This window comes from Perna viridis, chromosome 1, assembly GCF_037379345.1.
Source record: "Perna viridis isolate PV_CMFRI_1.1 ecotype Kerala chromosome 1, ASM3737934v1, whole genome shotgun sequence".
NCBI classification, from domain to species: domain Eukaryota; kingdom Metazoa; phylum Mollusca; class Bivalvia; order Mytilida; family Mytilidae; genus Perna; species Perna viridis.
In genome coordinates this window covers 20,715,199-20,737,357 of record NC_142445.1, presented here as the reverse complement: position 1 = coordinate 20,737,357, position 22,159 = coordinate 20,715,199, and the positions used below count along the sequence as shown (strand labels likewise).

General features: G+C 31.6%; 2 protein-coding genes and 1 long non-coding RNA gene across 3 annotated transcripts; 2 read left to right on the top strand and 1 right to left on the bottom strand.

Annotated features, from left to right (window-relative positions):
- Positions 1-536: 536 nt before the first annotated feature.
- On the top strand, positions 537-2,986 carry LOC148627715 (uncharacterized). Its single transcript, XM_088577304.1, has 4 exons — positions 537-712; positions 1,702-1,780; positions 2,414-2,580; positions 2,724-2,986. Exons 1-4 carry the CDS (start codon positions 649-651, stop codon positions 2,732-2,734), a joined length of 321 nt encoding a protein of 106 aa, XP_088433430.1. The 5' UTR covers positions 537-648; the 3' UTR covers positions 2,735-2,986.
- Positions 2,987-8,271: 5,285 nt separating this feature from the next.
- On the top strand, positions 8,272-15,102 carry LOC148627714 (uncharacterized). Its single transcript, XM_088577282.1, has 4 exons — positions 8,272-8,473; positions 10,961-11,036; positions 12,492-12,652; positions 14,022-15,102. Exons 1-4 carry the CDS (start codon positions 8,416-8,418, stop codon positions 14,243-14,245), a joined length of 519 nt encoding a protein of 172 aa, XP_088433408.1. The 5' UTR covers positions 8,272-8,415; the 3' UTR covers positions 14,246-15,102.
- Positions 15,103-17,834: 2,732 nt separating this feature from the next.
- On the bottom strand, positions 17,835-22,030 carry LOC148627713 (uncharacterized). The gene is made up of 4 exons (XR_015921370.1): positions 20,635-22,030; positions 19,348-19,456; positions 18,748-18,851; positions 17,835-18,177 (listed from the first exon to the last, which is right to left on the bottom strand). It is a non-coding gene; the product is annotated as an uncharacterized LOC148627713 (long non-coding RNA).
- Between the last annotated feature and the right edge of the window lie 129 nt (positions 22,031-22,159).

Sequence of the window (22,159 nt, the reverse complement as noted above, 5' to 3'; positions counted from 1 at the left end):
TTCTTTATCAACATATTTTATGGCTTATTCGATTTTATTACATTCAACGTTGTCAATAGAAATATATGCACTTTGATATTCTCTGTTTACATTCTCATTTTGGTCTAAACGGATTTAAATACGAGAATAACGCGCGGATCCTAGGACGGGCGTGCCGGGGATACGCCTAACCCTAAAATTGAGAAAAATTATGTTTTTTGAAATATTTTGAAATCATAACTTTTCACAAATTCTGCTTTCATTTCTTTTTGTTTTTTTCCCAAACTTCGTTCGGCATTTAATTCTTTTAACGCCCCCCCCCCCACCTGAAATCTTAATTACATCATGTACCCATGGTCATTTAAATAGTCTATACTTTTAAATACTTTCATATTAATAGCATGATAGCAAGTTTCAATTAAGTCAAAGCTAATAAGCTTTCAAAGTTTATGTTTCTACTTGGTCCCTAAGAAGTTCATTGAAAAGAAAATATAATTGGGCCCAAAATATTTATATCCAAAGAACTATTCAGGTATTTTAACCTTGTGACATACATTTAAATTTACCTGAAACCACCCATCTTCATGAAAGTTTATTGATCTATTTACATCGTGAATTGCTTACTCCATTGGCGTAAATAATAAATACCGAAATATTCTTATACTGGTCATGATACAGAATTATAATGGTTTTATACACTGCATTGTTTGGATGTTAATCGTTTTAACATGTGGTAAGTTTCTTTAACTTTAATTCCATAAAGATTGAATAAATCCTGTAGTGATGAAGTTAAAGAGTATGAAAACAAGTGCTAAAATATGTAAAATAAAGACGAAGTACTAAATGACTTCTTTTTTTAAATTAACGAATCATTGTTCATTTCTACCTCAGCTTGCTGAATCGGTATGATTTTGCTCACAAAGGATTTTCTTAAAACGGTAAAACTTACCGGACCCAGCTAATCCGACTGCTACTTATGGCAAATGATGACTATTTTGTAACTCTAGTTTTTAACGGTAAGCTTTGCAGTTGTAACTACTTATGTATCTATAAAAAGTTTTGTCATCAAGGCTCTCAGATTTTACGAGTATGGTTTATAAAATACAAAAAAAGATGAGTTTGGAAGAATAATCAAGGAGAACCAATATTATATCGGAAATCAGAAGACTATATTCCAGGGACAAAGTCCAGACATAGAAAACAGACACACATAACAAAGAACATAAAATAACCAAGATAATATGTTCAAAGCAACAAAAGTAAATGAGCAACTCGGATTCCACTAAAAACGAAGAGCATACACAGGCAAAATTATTTCACATGATTTTCACCCGAATTGAGCAAATAAACTTTGTGACAGAGTTCACCTGAAATTCGAGTGAATCAAGCCTTCACGTAGAATTCACGTGAATTGTTCACATGCAATTCGTGTTAAGTGAATTTCACGTGAAAATCACGTTAATTTCATGTGAAGTTCATGTGAATTTCATGTGAAGCTCGATTAACGCGAATTTCATGTGAAAAATATTTGCATGTGTAGTGCGTCGGTAGGATAAGATTTCTTTGCTTTTCTAGAAACACCCTGAGAAGTTCATAACAAGTCAAGTCCGGGGTAGACGAAAGAGGAAAAGAAAACTCTGACACGTCGATTAAGTAGGGTCTCAAGGACAGCTTCAATAAATATAGTAAACAGCTCCTATAATGAGATTTATTTTATTTCAGAAGTTTTGGGCAAAACATGTTATTATACCCAGCAATATTATCAGAGTAGTTACTATGACGATACATGTACAACGTATATGTAAGTAGGATAGTCTCGTACGCTATAATTGATTGATTGATTGTTGGGGTTTAACGCCCGAGCAGCAATATTTCAGTTATATTCAGGCAACTATTATTGAAAAAAGGCCTATTACGGCATAGATTACTTGGTTCAAAAGGTAAATGAAACCAAAGAACGATTTTCAGTGAATTAATTTATACTACTACGAATAAAGAATAATGCCAATTTAAATAATTTGAATTACATGACGCAAGAAGTAGAATGAAGTAGAAAAATATTTATCACAAAAACTTGCTAAATTAATGATCCATTTCAGATTGCAAACATAATTAAGATTGAGAATTACTATATCATTTATCGTTCATGATAGAATTTTTTACATTAATGAACAAAACAAGTTAAAATGAAGAAAACCAAAATAAATGAATTAAAAACACGGACAAGAATGCTCCTTGTCTTAGTGGTATCCGGGTTGCTTGTTTACTTTAATTCTAAGCGCGTTTTATTTTGTTTTTATTTTTCGTGTGTTTGTTGGATTAGGTTCTTTTTTATTTCTGTTAAAATCTTGGTTCCTTTGATTTTTTCCTTGAAATAACATGGATACACAGAAATGAAAAAAGTTATGATGAGTTATCTACCTTTATATTTTAGATCTATACCTATTATAGCTGGTGGAGTTATTGGAGGTGTAGCATGTTTGTTAATTCTCATAGTCGTTATACTATTAATACATCAATGTTGCTGCAAAAAGACAAAAATTGTACAGCCCACACGTACAGTCCATACCATACACAGTGGACACACGATGCCATACAGAGGCAAGTATCTATTAAGTACATTGTAGAAAGAATGGAATTAAATCAAGTTTTTTTTAAAGAAATGTAGTAAATTGTCATTGCAAACTCTCGAGACCTTTTCATCCTTGCTTAATTTATCATTTTGAATTTTCTTTTCTTTTCAGCACCTTACTAGCATCAGTTATTCAGTTCTTCATCAACCTGAGAATCTACGAGAAACAAGAGGGAAATAATATTGTTTGTTTTATTCCTTCCAACCAACGATTCAGTATTCTTTGCTGACGCCCCATTCCTCTTATGCTTTTTCAACTTGGTTCATTTCATATAATAAACGTATGATTTTTCAGTATGGATAAATGATTGGTAATTATGTTTCTATCTGGAAATGTAAAGCTTTACATTTGTTATTAAAAACTGTTTTAATTTTCGTCTTGATTCGTTGAATATGCGATCTAAATGCCTTATTAAAGAAAATAGGACACTGTTTTATGTATATTGTATATTTCAATTGCGACTTGTTTAAGAAAAATAAAACAAACTGGTATATCCGTCTAATCAAATACTTGTGAACAATTGCTAACTAGAGGACTGTTCTACAGAGCGAGCATTCGCACATCTTCGTGCACATTACCATATACACAAATCAGAGACTATGGTAAACAATATGCTTACAGTAACACAAAATACTATTGCATTGCTCCAGGACGCATTTTTACAGAAAAAAAAATGAAATTAAAAATCTCTAGTTGGCATAAGTAAGCGATATTTTTTTATAAGGATTGAGGCACATCCACAGTTCTTTTCACGATATAATAAACAATTAACACGTGTTATAATTATCATACGATAATTAATAATGAATCAAATAATCCTACGTGCAAATTTGTTAAAACAGTTAACATGTTAATGATTAGATAGAATATTTACATTTTCCACACATTACTATCAGGGTTATATATGTAGTAATAGTCTGTTCCTGGTACTTAGCATTGACAAAATAAATAATACAAGTTTTCCATGATTACAAAAGCCGAGGTGTTAGAATTGTAATTATAAACGAATCCAAACTTAACAAATACATTAGAAATTGACAACATATATGCTAGCTTTCTGCTATGACTGCTATAGATTTGTTCAAGTAATAAAAAGCTATCTCCCAATTTTTATATCTGTTTGTTTCAAGATTTTCACATTCATAAGTTCTTAAATTTATTCGTACCGACTATAGTCATATAAATTCATATATTAGAGAATTAACTTTGAATTGTGTACATTAATTATATTAAAAATGAAAAATTCGAATTGACATATCTTTCATTACATACATTTGGACAAAATAATAATAATAATAATAATAATACATAAATAAATAAATAGATAAATAAATTATAAATAATAACAAAAAAACACGGCAATGCAGAAATTTTATTCGCTTGCAATACGAATCAAATGTGAGTTATCAAAGAATTTTTTCAAGAGATACAATGAAATGCGTCGCAGGGCACAGCTTGATAAGATCATTGAAATCGAACTCTAAACATTAGGGGAAAGTTCATACCTCTAAATTCGGATTGTGCTTAGATGGATGGCACAATTTAGTTTAAATATGTCAAAAATGAATCTAGTTAAACTAAATATTGACAACAAAAAATACATCAAATTGTCCTTATCCAAATATATTAGTTGTAATAGTTATTGAGTTTGTTTTAGCCAAATTATAATTCCGTTTATTCATAAACGGTTAGAGTTATAACTCAATCGAGTTTTACTTGTGGGTGGTATAGACTACTGTTGTACAGTTTCACAGAGATCCATACATTTTCACTCAAGACATGATGCGGAAAAAAAAAATCCAAACTGAAACGACTTACATCAAACATTATTTTGTACAAAGTCGAATCGTTTGATGTCGTACAAAAACAGTTTGAGTAATGAAAGAGTAATCAAGGGAACCAAGGTTATAGCGGTAATCAAAAGAATGAAATCGAGGGACAAAGACCAGACATGGAAAACAGACATACGCAACAAACAACATAGATTAACTAAAATCGTACATGCAAAGTAACAAAAGCAAATGAGCAACTCGGACTCCACTAAAAACTGGGAGCATGGACCATGTGCACCGGTAGGGAAAATATGCTTTCATTCAATACAACAAAACCAACACAAACAACACAGGTAAGTAAAATATATTTAAAATAGTGCATTGCAGCACATCTAGGTCGAAGTAGATTAATAGTAAAACATGAAAAGAAGTTATAAAATTCATTGATTCGGAATAATGACTTAAACACCAAAATTGGAAGGCATGATACTTTTATTATTTATCGATTTGCTATTGAAATATAAGTAGATAATCTGACTATAATCATTGTTATCCCCCTTTAGAAAATGAATATATAGTGATAGGGTTGTCTGTCCTTCCAGAAGGGTACCAATATCTTATCCGTTGTTCCTCAAGATACACCAATGAATGGAATTTAATGAAACTTTCACATAATCTTAAATACATATTTCTATTTTGCACTTTCTATTTTAGATTTTGATTCAATTAATTTGGAGGTTTAAATGTAAATCAGACGTAGGAATACAGAGTATCAAGTATATTTAACTTTTATGAAAACAATGTGGTTACTCTTCAACACTCCGTACCGAAATATTGAATGCTAGTTATGACAAATAGTTAATTTTAACCCTCCATTGCGTTTGAAGTGTATGTACCAAGTCAGGACCATTGAGGTACCAGCTGCTCCGTTGGTGTAATATCTATTTTTCCAGATTTAGTTTGGACTTGAATTGATTTTAAATCGGATAAGTGTTCGGTAATTTTGTTGTTACCCTTTTTTGGCAATGCATAAACCGATTTTTTAACCAAATTTGCAAAGTAATTGCTTTTTGTTATTATGTATGCGATCGATACTAGTAACTGCATAGTTATGCGTAAAAGGTGATTTTTTAACCGTCCAATATCTCACTTATTTAAAGTGGTAATTTTATCTAAATGCATTATCAATAAATTCTGAACAACCTTAATTAACATTTAAATAATATATTTTAGGATGGAATTTTAAAATACATTAGCGGCTAAGATAGTGCCTGGTTAAGCACTGAAAAGTAATCACGGGAACCAAGGTTATAGCAGTAATCAAAAGAATGTAATCCAGGGACAAAGACCAGACATGAAAAACAGAAATGTACAGTTTCGTTTGAATGACAACTATATTTTCTACGATTTAATAGCTACGTAATTAAATCTAACAAACCTAAAAAGCTCGAAATGGATACAGAAGATTTTATTTGATATTGTGGGTTAATGAATTTTATTGTTTTATCGTGGCAAGTTAAATCGGACAGTATTTATAATTGCTCAAGTAATTTTGAGGGGGTCAATAAAAGGGGGATACAGTAAACGGTGGATGTTTATAGCGTTTTTATTGAAGGTGTTTGTTAATTTTTGCTCTAGTTCTCCGCCAAATTAAGTGACAAAAATCTCAACATCAAAGGGCAAAGGTGTTAGACCCTTGTATCCATCCTACACTGGTTTGATGAACTCTTTTTAATACTTTGTAGTGGTTTCTTAGTAAAGATCAGCAGTCCTTTTCACAAAAATCGTAAGTGTGAAATTGATCGTAAATTATGACGTCACAATACTATTTTAGGTTGTGAAGTCATTACTTACGGTCAACTTTACACTTACGACTTTTTGTGAAATCCACGACAGTTTCTCAGTATATATAAAACGTGCAGGGAGTTATTTACTGCAATCGATAATATGACCGTAGATGATGACTGAAATGCTAAGGACACAAATAATAATGTTAATAATAATAAAAGTAATAATAAAAAGAAGAAGACAAATAAGATGATAAAGAAGAAAATTTCAAGTGAAACATGATGATAACTGTAGATTGTGTCTTTTATAGTTTTGAAAATTGATAAATCCGTGTTTTTACTAAAATTTGTAATTGCATTATTTACTTAGTACTTTAGTCTGTATTAGCGTTATACTATGTAGACAAATCGCAACCAGGACAAACTCAATAGTTTTGTCAAAAACTAAATCATCGCATGATTTTGTATTAAGTATATAGACTATGTAGGCCCTAAATACTTTGTCATAAAATCAACATACTTTAAATACATTACACAAAATGAACATAACTGCTGCTTAGTGTATCTTGAAACGTTCATTCAAAAACATAGAACCAATGTTTTGTATTGTGGAAGAAGAAATTTAGTAGTTAGAAGTGTTTTCTGGAGAGCTCCTCTTCCCCACTCATAGTTACTTCAATGATATTTAACAATGGTTTGGACAACTTATCTGATCACACGATTGCCAAATTTTTAAACCATGGCAAGTGAGAGATATTTTTACTAAGATTGTAGAAAGCATTTCTAGATATTAACTCAAAGCACACATTTAAGATTAAATACTCACTTTTATAGAAGGTATGTGCAATGGCAATTTTATACATTGCAAATGTAGTTAAACTGCATTAGCTGTAATTTTCGTGAATTTCGTTTCTGTTGAAATATGCTTTAACTTTGAATTATTTCTACTAAATTGTACTTTTCCTGTATAATTTAATTTGATCCCACAAGTAAAATGCATAAAATACAAGAAATAGGTGTCTATATATTTATTGTCTTGCAAGAAAAAAAATCGACCAAGATAAATTCGTATGCATGTGACTTCTGGTGACCTTAATCCTTAATGTGTTGTAAGGGTCACTTACAAAAAAAACAAATTTGATTGCAAACGAAAGTGGTTCATCAAAGGCAAGGACGACCGACGGTCTCAGGCCGTGAAAGAAAAAGGTTTGAATATAACGCAAGGATCCTTTTGACATTTACGTATTGTAATATAATGTGGCATAAATATGGTCAGAATTGTCTTTATTTATTTAAAAAGTAATAAAAATAGATGAAATGGAATGTAAACAAGACGCGTGCTTACCTGTGTATCCGTTATTGTTATTTTTTTTTTACCAAGGTTAAAGTATTTTTAACCCTGATGAATGTCCTGTCGGAAATCTTCGGAAGTAATGGCAAAAGATAAATAGGTCAGACCTATCGTTCTTTAAAATTTAAATTTAAATAACGTTGTTGTCACAATATTTTGTAGGTATTGTCAACATAAATTGCTTCAATTACACTACTACATACTTATTTCATGGAATCAGCAAAATTCAGTAGAATTAGAACTGAACAAATTTGTCAGTTAATGCACCTTTCAAAAAGGAAAATTGTTTTTTTCATTTGTTAATAGAAATTTGAAACTTTTTCTGACCGATTCTTCCCAATTAATCTTAATTTCATCTTGCAACGTCGGCAACATCATGTCTTAAGATTCTTAAACAAAAATGTTTACTAGATTCTATTTTTTTGTTTTAAACCCTTCACGAAAGTGAACAATCTCGGCTCACAGAATAAAAAAATAAAAATAAATAAAAATAAAAATAAAAACAAAACAATTAAAATAGCGTAAATTTAATGTGTGACAATAATTACGAAAACATCACATAGACGTTTCTGTCTATATTTTGTGTCTTTTACCTGGTATAATTTATACTTGAGATCTGTAAACGAAGTGACACTACGTCATTGAATAATAAAATTTGTGTAAAATCAATATGTGAATGTTTACTATGTATATAGGTGACGTATGTATAACTTCAAAGAAGTTGAATAAAGGGGCAATGTAGTGAGATTTAAAAAGAGATTGAATTTGATATAGGAATAGATTTAAACCACTCCATAATATTTTGCTTATTCATCCGCATTTCCAAATTCTATCGATTATTGGGTGCATAACTATTCTTAGAACTAAATTGAAGTGAAAGTCTATCAAGCAAAATGGAATATAAGATTCATCAAACAATTCAGATTATTCTTTGGATATTGCTTTTTAATGGTAAGATGAAGCTGATGATTTTAGTGAAATAGTTTTCCAATTCAAGTCTTTATAATGTTTTACTCTGTTATATTGTTTCATCAATTTCGTTAAAACGACACTGGTGAAGTCAATTATTAATTTGATTACATTCCTACTTAGAACGTGAATTGTCAAAAACAGGAGCTTCAAGCGTTTTTATTGAATCTTGATTTTCAGAAAAGGCAATAACGAGACTATTTTTCCTTCTTGTGAAGTTAATCAGTTTCAGATAGTGTTTAGTTAGGGATTTCTTGTTTTGATTCGGATGAAAACACCCTGGATTTTCTTTGAAGAAATATTTTGACATGTATGCAGATTCCACATAAATTCATAAAGTGCGAACAAAATGATCAGAAATTGTGGCAAGGGTTGGACAAGGTCTTCCGGGAGGGTGTATAGATCGATCCTAAATCTTACAATGCACCAACCGTCAAAGGTAAAGCCCGGTAAGGACGAAGGGCACCTATGAAAATTAAAGATTACTGATCATATTGGAAACGGACACTCCACTCTGGACAGCCAGGTGACGTCCATGGAACTTTTGAAATGACGTTTATAATTTTTGTATACATCATTGGGCTCTTTCCTGGAATTTCTTATACATGCATTATTGCAATTAACCAAAGCTATTAAAAGAATAATGAAAAAATAAAAAGTACAAAGTCGGATGTACTTTTCGCATTTGTCAAGACAGTATATGTTTTTTTTTCTGGTTTGTTAACCTTGAAAGTTGTTGCACCTCGATACCAGGAATTTGTGACTGATTTTTGGTTAATCATATTATTTCTTCAATATAAGCGCACTCGTGGTACTAAAATAGTTATCAATTTGAATGAATCAAGATTTCGTTTCATTCATAGCTTTGGTACGATAGAATAATTTGAGTTTAATATGGTTTGAATCGACATTAACGCTCCACTTATTATTAACAGTGTACGATTAAGGATGTAAACTATTTTTGTGTATTCTGTTGTCATAATACAAGTGTGTTGTTGATTCTTACCACTAGTTAAACATCACTTAACAGAATATGCAGGGTTACCTACATTGCCTGAATTACACAGTGCAAAATAAACGTTAAAATGATTAAATCATTCATAGGATCACCATTTCATTTAAACAATACTTAATGTTAATTTCTGAAACCCCATTGTGCAGGTGTATTATTTTGTCTATTTTGGATTTTGTTCCATTCCACCATTTCCGCATGATTTACTTTATTTACATCATGACACTTTGATGGGTTAAATAATGTCGTCCAATTGTAAATTGCTTTTGATTGGACCCCTTTGTGACTCGTGTTGGGGAACTGCATATTTGTTGCTGGATTAAACCCAATTTCCGTATGATGGGTACCACTGGCGGAGCAGGACATGCTTACTCCACCGGATCATATGATGTCACTTCCAACGTTTTGCGGGGATTCATATTACTAGTGCATTAGTTATTTGTTACGTATGTTTCGTTTGTTATTTTTTTATTCGGTTGACCTCTGTGTGTCATTAGATTGTAATTGTTTCCTGTTTTCACGTTCAGACCATGTACTTTTGTTTTGTCCTATTGTTAAAGCTTCGGTATTTTTTGTTGATATGTTGTCAAATATATGTTCATTTTCTTTAAGTCATCATAAAGAATGTCTCTAAAATAAAAACAATATCATTTAAAGTGTATTTAAGGGAATCAAGATTCGAGCAGAACCTGAGAGAATATATTCTAAGGATAAAAATAATAACATTTACATATAAACAAAAGTAAATGACCGGACTCCACTAAAACTGGCAGCAAAGAATAGCTGAACCGGTAGGATAGGCGCCCTCTGATTTTTAGGAAAGAGTAATCAAGGGAACCAAGGTTATAGCGGCAATCAAAAGAATGTAATCCAGGGACAAAGACCAGACATGGAAAACAGACACACACAACAAAGAACATAAAGTAACTAAAATCATACATACAAAGTAACAAAAGTAAATGAGCAACTCGGACTCCACTAAAAACTGGGAGCATGGACCAGGTGCACCGGTAGCATCCACCGAGTTGCTCATAAAATGTTACGTTCAGGGTATATATAAATGACGTTTTTATGAAACTATCTACAAATGCCTCCAAAATATACCTTGTAAAACGCAGTAGATCATTTATACATATATATTTATATACCTGTGCAACAATTTGTTGAAATCTTTTTATTCAGTAACTTTCCTCGACATCTTATTCGTTGTCAAATGTCAGACGATAAATCAAAAGCAAGTGGAACTTAGTCAGACAACAAATCGGTCTGTTAAAGAAAATTTTATGCATTTTTTCTATCTACATAAATGTTGTTACCGAATGAAGAATTAACCTTATAAGTAAACAAAAATCTGGCAATGATCTTGAACCACCAAATATACGGAACAAAAAACACCACAACAGAAGTTCTACAATTTGAAGTCACATCTGTAATTTTGAATTTTCGTTTACTTTCAGTTGAGAATGCATTTGCAGGTTATTGTTACAGCTACTACTACTACTACTATTATTACTGTAGCGACAGTATATATTGGTAAGATTAAAAATTGTATTCAATGAATTCTTTTAATATTTCTGCAACAATGATTGCATAATCACCTAGTGTATTCATGTTTTTGTCACCTCACTGGATTATTGAATGGAAAACATTCTGGATATATCTGCCAAAATGTTGTGGGAAAGTGGTTCTAACCTTTTTCCAAACTTCATAAGAATCCATATAAAGAAAGGTATATTACAGGATCTTCATCTTGCTCCACGAAGGAGATGTCAATTCATCTTACAAAGATATTGTCCGCGGCGAAGGATGGACAGCAAGCTTACTCTCGTAGTGGCATTAATCATATGTGGATAATTAAAAATTCTTAAGATATACTTCAAAACCTAAAATCCCGCAGATTGTCGAAAATTAGTTCTCTCTAAACTTTTGACTTTTCAACTCTTTACACTACGTTACCACATGATCAATTGAAATCTCGTTTGAAAGGACTTATTCGTAAATCTTTTGTTGTTTTTTTTTTAAGTATGTTGTTCTTGGTTACAAATCCACATATTTTTCTAAATTAGTTTGCACAGAAGGGCAAAGTGTGCTACACAGAAAAGCAGGTTTGCTGATTGATTGATTGATTGATTGATTGATTGATTGATTGATTGATTGATTGATAGTTGGGGTTTAATGTCCGAGCAGCAATACTTCAGCTATATTCAGACGATGAACATGAAATGGATGATAAAATGAACATGAAATGATGATGAAATGAAAAAGGGATGGGATACAAGGACAATGGGGTCGACAAATTTTGATTGCCACTAGAAATAGGGAGAGGTGGGTAGGGTCGGGCAATTTAGCCTCCTGTGGCGGAGCCCTATGGTTCCTACTCCGGGAGAATACCACAGTAGGGTTATTTAACGTGCGAGGAACGTGGCATCTTTCCAAACACAGTGCACCACTATGGTTTGCGGTCAGGTTTTCCGTATTATAGCCTGACAATGAGTAATAATTGTTTTTTTATAAAATGTTCTTTGTGCTGATGTGACCGCTGATTTACCGATTATGACAATATCATGCGAATGCTTTATAATCATCACTGGTATAGTCACAGCGCAATGGAAAAGGGAGGTTTAGCGTGCTGTTAAACCTAAATTTAACCTACCATTTTGTTTAAAAGTGCCTGTACCAAGTCAGGACAATTGTGGTACCAGCTGCGCCGGTGGTGTAATATCTATTTTGCCAGATTATTTTGGACTTGACATGATTATGAATCGAATTATTGTTCAGTAATATTGTTGTTACCCTTATTCATTACTTTTAAAGTAAAAAAGGGAACAGACAAAAATCGTTTGTATATAGAATATACATATATATATAATATTATGGTTTTCGGTAACAATGATATCACAAAAACAACTAAATAGAAGGAACAAGAATACATAACAGAAAGAAAAAAAAAGTCCAGAACAGTGAATTATGTTCTTGTCTTTATAACAGGTCTGTTGGGACGATTGTTGGAGCTGTGATAGGTGGAATGATCGGAATGGTTATTTTGGTTGTCGTTCTTGTAGTAATTTGTAGTGCTTGTAAAACACAAGGCAACAGAGGAACAGTTGTCCGTCCTCTTAATCAAACTACAATACATACAGTGCAAAATAGTAAGTGTGCAAGTTTGTTGAAGTGCATGGCCATTGATCTGATGAATGTGACTTAATTTTAAGTAAAAGATAAAAAAAAAAAACAAGTCTTCCAAATTCTCCCTGCACGCATAAAAAGCAGCCGGAAGAGTAGGGTCTCAGAAATCAACAAATCGTTAGTCATTTCCGAAGACGACTAAAACGTGTCCTTTTCAGTACAAAGAATGCTTGAAAGTCACTAACTTCATAACCAATGAATGAAATTTGAAAGTTGCTAAGATATGCCCTTGAAGAATCATTTGATTCATATTCATTCGAAAGAGTCAAAATGAAGTAATAAGTAAACTTAAATATTCAACATATTCATGACGTAAATAAGATAAAATCAAAACAAAACATTTTCTAGCTTATCATAAAAAGTATGTAAATTTTAACGCTTTGTATAGAAAGCTCTCTCTTTAACGGCCCTTTTAGCGCAGTGGTGGCAATATGAAATATTTCCAACTAAGGTATATGACTTAAGTGTCAGTCCCTGTAAGAATCAGGCAATAGTTGAGACATGGTATTTTCACCATCAGAATCAAGAAAAAAAGACAATATTTTCTATACCATGTTGTTGCATTGAGTTATAATTTCATTGAAATTCACTAAAAATGAACATATCAAGGGTAGATAACTCTGTCGAAAACCTCATTTTTCTAACATTCTATTGAAAAATTTCCGAGCAAAGCCAGTGATGCCGAGATCAAATAATGGTATTTTTTCAAATGGAGAAAAGTATACTTGAGTGATATTACATTGCCAGAACATTGGGTTTTTGACATGCATGTTTCTAATTTTTTCCATTTTGCCTGATTCTTACTACCACTTACACTTAAATATTATATCATCTTATTTGAATCTTACATAATACAATATTCAAATTAATTGCAATATTTTTCATTGTCAACATTTATTGGTCTGAGTATGTCGAGAAATGAGTTATTGACAAGTTGTCTATAAGGTGTATTTTTGACTATTAGGAATATTTGGTAACGAACCATTCTAGCTGTAAAGCTTATCCCAATTTAGAACGCGTCTTGTAATGTCCAGATGTGGAATAACCTAAAAGTGTTTAGGTGATAAAATATCTAATCTTAGAACACCAGTGAAACATATGAAATTTCCAAGTGTTACATACCTCTTTTGGAGTATGCCTCTTAAATATATTATGTACTTAAAATATTAGTTGAGTTATCTTTGCTTGCATTACAACATCAATTGCATTGAGTAAATAAAAAAGTTAAACAAAAAACTTTTCTTTTTTTGCAAACACACTCCTCCTTTTGAATCTGAATGTGAAAGAGTTCGGTTTTAAATTATATTCTTTAACTTTATTTTGTACATACAGCACAACAACAGCAACCATTATATGGGCATCCACCCCCTCCACAGTACAATCAATATCCCCCACCTCCGCAGACGGGAGGTGCTATGTATCCACCCCCACAAAATATGGCATATCCTCCACCACCAATGGGAGGACAAGCGATGCAACCAGGACAGCCGGGTCCTAGCAGTGGATTCTCATACAACCAACCACCTCCTTATACAGGTGCACCAGAAAAGACGTAAACGAAGAAGTGACATCAAATTAAGAAATAGTGCGGAGTTAAACATAAACTGCATGCTTGTTTACAAATAGCAGTATTTTTATTTGTCTGAAATACTTTCATTTTCCAATGTTCTTCCCAATGTTCTTCCTAAACTTACACATGCCATAGTTACTTTGTATTTTCTTAAAGTATATTTTATTTATTGAAATAATTTATTTATTCGTCTTTGATTTCTGAACACATACACCCTTCAGTATTACCAACGTTTCGTACTTATAAATTACTACTATAATGATGCAAGCCATGGATAAAATCGCAGTCTTCATCGACTTGTCGTGGTAATCAATCTGTTAGGATCTTCAGATCTGTTAATGAATTTTGGTCTCGTAGAAAATGTATCAATTGCTAAAAGAAGATTTGCAGATGATTTTATATAATCTACACATTAACTCTTTCTACTGATTTAAAGTTATATTTTTTATGTTTTTTTTTCTAGGGGACGTCCTTATATTATGTATAGACTAAATTGAAATGATGGTTGTCACTAACCTACAGAAGAATATTTGGCAGTATTGAATCTTAGTTGATATGTGAAATGTGAATGTCCTGGTCCATGTTTCGTAAACAAATCTTAAATTGAAAATGAATACAATTCTTGAAGTTTTCCTCGAATCAAACAATTGATTTATCGACATTTTTATCGTCAAAATGAGAGTGTTCATGTGATCGTGTACAGGGTTTATGATCACCACATTGTTAATCTGTATCATCGATGATTAGGAATGTTGGTTCGTTTTTGAGGATGAAATACATGTTCATAGACAGGGTTCTGTAAATCTCATTTACTTATACTTTATATATACATGTATATCTGTATTGGATTTGTCTAGCTTTTTTTTGCAAGTCTATCTTAAACATTTGAAGGAACCGAATAAGATTGAAAATGTTTTTTCCCGAGTTTTCTCCCATGGTTTCTGTAATTGTTCCTGCATTATCACAAATTATTTATTCAATATGATAAAGGATATATAACGAGAATGGATATGGTAAAAATGTCACCCGAATGAAAGCAACGAATAGGTCGTCAATGAATGACGAGGAAATTCTCACACAATGGGGAGGCTGTAGCTGGCCCTAAAACAACATTACACAGAGGTTCAAGGAAATAGTTGCCCCATATATTACAGCAAAATAAAAGTAAACTGAAAGTGAAAACGAAGTAATACATACAGAGACCAGAAATTCTCTCTCGGGACAAGCAAAAATGCGGCTTGGTTAAAATACTTTGGCTTGATCACAATCGTCCAACTTTTAAATCTGTATACTGTGGAAAATAATATTACACAATTAAATATACCTAAATATCAGTTAAAACAGAAATGAAAGCCTCCCCCCCAAAAAAAAATAAATAAATAAATAAATAAAATAATATAAGTATATTCCTTCATACATATCGACATATGATACCAAACATTCCTATAAAATTTAACGAGAATCCCTTGAGGAGTTCAGAAGGAGTAGCGCTTACAAGGTTTTACCAAGTTAAACTCTTAATTTGGATTATCTCCCTAAGGAGTCCTCCGACAGTAATTATATTACTCCATGCACATCTACATATAATACCCAACCTTGAGTGGTTTAGGAGGAGTTTACAAGAAATGTGGACAGACGGCCGATAGTCAGATAGACAGAACATACAATGTGATTCCTCTATATACCCAAAGTTCGTTTGCGGGGTATAAAAAAGTTTCGAGTCCCTTGTTAAAGCGGAAATAAAAAGAAACTGAATACACGTTGCACAAATGCACAAACGAAGGACTACTAGAAGTGAACTGGCATTCCAACACCAAACCAGTTTGAAAAGTATTGTGAATGTTTTTTACGAGCTTGGGATAACAAAAACCTTGATGCAGTAATTTCTCGGTTATATAAAAATATATTTCGTAAAATCCCGAGACACTATAACAATTGAAAGCTAATAGAACCATTTGAGATATGTAAACAGCATCTAAGAACAGATAGTTAACATTTGGGAAAGAAAAATCATCCCTTTTATTGTAAATTTTAGTATTAAGTTACATGCATTTAAATTGTTGTTTTCGTAGCTTCTGATCAATGCCAAGGATATGTCTTTATAAGCAGTTCTGGATGTAAACATTTTAGGAAAGACAAATGATATTCTTAGGGATGAAGTTAACATAATAGTCAGTAAGTAAAGTCTCAAGTGAAACGTTGAAAACACAAGACAATTTAAATTTGCAAAACACTGAATTGCAAATCTTGCAACGCTTTTTCTTCAACCCACCATGTCATGTGAGTAACCATTGGATGCAGATTCGCATGGGATTTAATGAAATGCATTTCATTTTACAATTTTTGATAAAATAAACTTATAGTTTCAATTAAAATAAATCATGGGATTTTTTATCCCATGGGATTCTTCATTATCCCATGGGATTTTATGTATCCCATGCGATTTTTTTCTCCCATGAGATTTTTTTGTCCCATGGGATTATTTTTGTCCCATAGGATTATCTTTGTCCCATAGGATTGTTTGTTTGTAAATCAATACAGTTATAAACATATAAAAATGGGTACATGTGTATGAAGAGGTATTATGATAAGATACCAGAAAGTACAAATGTGTGTGTAGATTGAATGAAGCTATAGAATTTAAATAATTCCACATCTCTATTATTTATAAGCAAGTAATAACCAATTCTTTCTCACATTTAGTAAGTATATTTATTACTTTATTAAATTTTATAAGGAATATGCATGTTTTTATGTATTAAATTATTCAACTTAAAAAAGAATTGAAGCTAAATTATCTTGATAAGTGTTATTTCTTGAACATGCTTTATAACAAAATATAGTTCATTTTTTTTCCATTGCAAAAGTACATATATTGTTGATAAACTACAAAAAGATTAGTCTTTCATAACATTTCATAACCATATCCACATTCAACACAAAAGTATCTGTATGTTTTGGCATTTTATGTCCATTCTTAAACAGAATGTGTTAAAATGCAAAATCAACTTTATTTAATACACCCCCTTTTGTGTAAAAATTGGGTTGATTTTGTGCAAAATTTTGGCAAAAATGAGCAAATTAAAGCCTAAACCTTCTTTCATAATTTCTACGGATATGAAATAGATGCCCATGCAATTTGACAGGAATTAAATGTCTGAATCAAAGTCTAACTTATCATTTTGAACCTTATATCATGGGCAACAACCACCATTCATATAAACTATTCCAATCTGGCTAACATAGACATAATAAAAACACCTAATATTGTCATGAATGTAAACAGATATAAAATTACTTTCACAGAAAATGAATGCTTGATACACATTACAGCACATCAAATCATAGTAAGATAAAATAATGTATTTTCTAAGTTTTTCCTGAATCGACAGACATTTATTAATAATTATTTTTAAAAAATTAAAACCTTGTTTGCAATGGTGGGGTTTTGAATAAAATGAATTGATTTCTTCTGATGAATAAACGTGTAACTACATTCCTATTTCAAAATTTACATGTTTGTTGCTTATGTCTAAACCCCTACAGTTTCCTCCAATTTTACCCTTCTGTGAATGAGGCTGATACATCTAAACTATTTCTTGAATGTCAACACTTTAGCTTCAGTGCGAATAATATTAGCAGTCACAAGTACATGTATGTACATATATCATATTTAGGTAGCAATGATGATTTCTTTACAACTGTACTCCAGTATCACCAAAAAAAGATTCTCAATTTCTCATTTGATGGTAAAAATAGTAAAAGCTCATGTTATGTACTGCACACTTTGTAGTGATGATCTGTTCATGATAGTGTTGCTCTTAAATATAATGTGAAAATCCTCCTAAAATTTTGCAGGAATTTCTTGCTGTATACCAGTAGTTATTCTGACCATAGAATCCCAACCAATAATGATACCTAAAAAATAGTTAAGAACTAAAAATGTCATAGTATTGGGTAGATTTTTAATTTAAAAAAAATGCAAACAAAGCACAAAAATGTGATGTCAAGGTCAATGGTAATTAACCCTAGAGCATGTAGAAGGCTATACATCTTAAAAATGCTTAACAAAATGCCAATTATCAAAAACCTACCTTGAAAGATAATAAAGTAACAACCTAATGTAAACATGATTTGTGTTACTGGCTGACTAATTACTATGAGGGTGATTGGGCAGTTTCAGCAGGCAACAACCACCCCTTCACTTTTCAAAGCCATGCAAAGCATAATCTGTAGGTCTTCAACTCTTAAAGGTTTCTTACAAATATTTATAACTTCTTAATGTATTCTGATTTATATGGAACTCATTCATGTATAAAGACAAAACTTAATGTGCTAAGTTGATAAAACTAACTACAAGTAATATGCTTCTTGTCCTCAATTAACTAACAGTGCACAACATTAATAACAATTTGAAGTAAACTGATTACCTAAAAAAACATCAAAATCATGTACAAGTAATGCTTTACCATGCATATATAGGAATACCTGTAATTACAAGTTATCACATGTTGCTCTCACTACAGGATCCAAAACCCAATCCATCAGGTTGGTCAATGTATTAATAGTCATCTGGTATTATCAGGTTGTCCCTACAATATACAAAGCTAAAAGTACTGCATTGAATCTCTACTGATGCATTTCTTCACATATTTTTTTTTTAAAATACCTTGAGTGGTTTTGGAGGAGCTGTGCTAACAAGGTTTTCACATTAAAAACCAATCAGTTTAATTATCTCCCTTTATGGGTCTAGTGCATATATTATATCTTTACATAAAGCCTAACTTTCCAATTTTAATAATATAAAAAAATAGATGACTTTTTAATCATTCAAACAGTATGCGTGAAAGTTTCTGATAGTCTGTGAAACGAAAAGCAAAATTAAACATCTCCACTACTATTTTGCGAGTTTAAGTGTGCTTTCTATTAAAATGCTCGTCATGAAAGCTTCCTGTGTGTTCAAAGCAAAACTGTTTTAGCCTATTGACAATGTCATCAAGATTATGTTAAAAAATGCATACCTGTGGATTAAAAAAAAATTGTTTAATTATTTAATAATCACTGAGTATTACATGTGTAAGTACTTACTGCTACAGTAAATGTGTCAAATGATAATCACCCTTTTTAATTGGTCAATATTCTTCTCTAAGAAATGTGTAAGTGTCTCTCTTTTGAATACAAGTCTTCACTTAAAGTTCTGAAAAAGTAAAAATACAGCTAGACAAATTTAGTTGTACAAGTATTAAAATGCCAGCCATATGTGTAAAGATTGAGTTAAATATGGTTCTGTTGAAAAATTTCTGTTGGTATTGAACCCTCCCCCCTCCAAAAAAAAAACAAAAAACAAAAAACAAAAAAACAAATGCCAATCAACATATTTCAATCTTTGCACACAGCATATCTTATTTTAAGTTCTATTTAAGAACTTTTAATAACTAACATGTATTAGGAACACATACTAAGCAACAAATCCAGTTAAAACTTTTTGCAGGATTGTCAGGTAGTGCCTGTTTTGTACTATAAGTAAACAAATTGTAAGTCTATTCTACTGACTGAAAACTTGTGACTTATTCTTGTAATTAATGTTCAAATGAGGTTTAATTGATTACAAATACTTTAATTCTTCTTTGACAGATTAGTAGCTATATGCTGGGCAGATCCAGAAATTTGTAAAAAAAAGGGCTGGGTGTTCATTTCTTAACTATATGTATAGCTGAAAAAACTCCCCATCAATTAACAAGACATATTTTCAAATAGAAATATTGATTTTGCTTGCTGGTTAAATGTAGATAAAAATATTGCACTCGCGAAGCAAAAATTTTCATGCAAGCGAACCTCTTTCACGGGCTGCAGTAATTCGGTTTTGTAATGTAAATTAAAGCATGGACTGTAAAATCATTGGTGACAGTTACACGCATAGACCTGTAATTAATTATAACTCCCTGTTACATGTACGGTTTTAATTCGCTAGTAAAATTATAAAAACCTTATATAAATTAAAAAGAAAAAAAAACTAATTCACTAGTAAGCAGATCCTTTCAGTAAATATAATTATATACAAGAACTTTTATAATAGCCTATCAAAATCCTTTGGTTGTTATATTCATGAAAAGAAGTATTAAAAATGATATAATTGGATTAATGTGGATAATTTCATGCAAAAGTTTGGTGAAAATGAGGAAATATTATACTATGACACACCCCTTTTTTCTAGACCCCCACCCCTTTTAGAACCCACTTTCAAAATCTCGGTTAAGTTTACGTACACACTACACAGGCCAGGTGACGAATAGAATCGCCCTGAGGTAATTTTAAAAAATGTAATTGTTTTATGGCTCAGACAGAACAGGTGACTCAACAGGTGACAGCGTTTACCTGTCCAATATTGCAGTAGAAGATGTTCGTTCCCTTGCAGTTCTGATCATCCGTGTGTATATAGTGTACAAAAGTGCGTCCCTGTTATATAAAAGAAGCTTTTACAGATGAGATGATGACAAAGGTATACTAGTATATTCCAACATTACAATAAAAATCCTTAATTGTATAATTTCAAAATCGCCTACATACATGTAGGGAAACTTAAGCTCTAAAGTTTGTCATACCTCTGGTTATAGCTACAATTTATATGATATGCATTAAACTGTATTGTACATACGTGTAATAAGATTCACCCATTGTACTTTTCGAAACACTATACGGTGGAATCTATAACTCGCCGGTCCCAAGTCTGGATGTCCCTATCATATGTAAAATCAATTTCAATTCTTCCCATGCGCGGTTGAGCCACGGTGCTTCACACGTCATACAATAAGGACACAACCCATGTCACGCCAAAAAACTGTTTTAAAATATAGGAGAGTTCTGGTGATGTCATCACTTACCTGTGATTTGGATTTGGTTGGCAAAAAATCCCTTGAGTGGCATGGGGCATCAACTTGATATCATCATAACGTTTTCGTTTTTTAAGATAATTGAAAAATTCTTTTGGTTTTCTACACTGCCAATAATACTCTTTTTATCCACGGAATTTTAAAATAAATATTCTGTAATTAGACTATGTGAGCATAAAAATTTTAAAATAATTTTTAATGATAATAGAGGTTTACATATAAATATCATTTCAAATTTATTTTTAAGTAAAAATTTACACACAAAATATGAATTATTTTATCTAAATGAAACATTTTACAGAACCAAAATTGGGTATCAAATAACAAAGTTATAAAGTTTTGAACATTCGGATTCTAATCATGAATTTGCTAATTGTTTATTTCGTTGTTTATTTGCCAACCAATTTGACACTTAATGATATGAAAATTAGTGAATATGACATCACTAATGGGATTGGCGAGCTCTCCTATAGTGGTCCAATTTCTATTTAAAGACTCCATGAGCGAATGAATGAAATACCAAAACAATGTCATCCTTAAATATCTGACAAGAATATCATAACATTATATCCCTTACGAATAAGCCTATTCAACGGTTTAGTTTACTTATTGGGCGAGTGTCGAGCTTTCCGTGCTATGTGTGGAATATTACCGTAAAACAAGGGGTGAGAGACAAACATGAATATTTGTCCATAACAAATGAATGGTTATTAACAAAGTTATCGAAGTGATAAACTCTATATATTAGTCAAATTGAAAAGTCTGCATAAAATTTAAATGGTATTATCAAAGTACAACCGGAAAGTTTGCAACCATTGCAATGGTCATCGTCACTCGGTACAGGCATTTCCTTTAGACATTGAGAATTAAACCAGATTTTATGGCGGCTGTCCTTGATCCCCTTATAAATTGATTTTTTAATGTGACATTTGTGCATAAGAAATAATCAAACAAATAGTTGCTTCACATATTTTCGACAAAAGTGAATAGAATGTATCATTTTCATAATT

What these genes read in the sequence shown, in the direction of transcription:
- LOC148627715 (XM_088577304.1), top strand. Translation starts at nt 649, where the DNA reads ATGATACAGAATTATAATGGTTTTATACACTGCATTGTTTGGATGTTA. An exon ending in GTTAATCGTTTTAACATGTG is followed by an intron (nt 713 to 1,701) that starts GTAAGTTTCTTT and finishes ATTTTATTTCAG; the next exon opens with AAGTTTTGGGCAAAACATGT. An exon ending in GATACATGTACAACGTATAT is followed by an intron (nt 1,781 to 2,413) that starts GTAAGTAGGATA and finishes TTTATATTTTAG; the next exon opens with ATCTATACCTATTATAGCTG.
- LOC148627714 (XM_088577282.1), top strand. Translation starts at nt 8,416, where the DNA reads ATGGAATATAAGATTCATCAAACAATTCAGATTATTCTTTGGATATTG. An exon ending in TTGGATATTGCTTTTTAATG is followed by an intron (nt 8,474 to 10,960) that starts GTAAGATGAAGC and finishes GTTTACTTTCAG; the next exon opens with TTGAGAATGCATTTGCAGGT. An exon ending in AATACATACAGTGCAAAATA is followed by an intron (nt 12,653 to 14,021) that starts GTAAGTGTGCAA and finishes TTGTACATACAG; the next exon opens with CACAACAACAGCAACCATTA.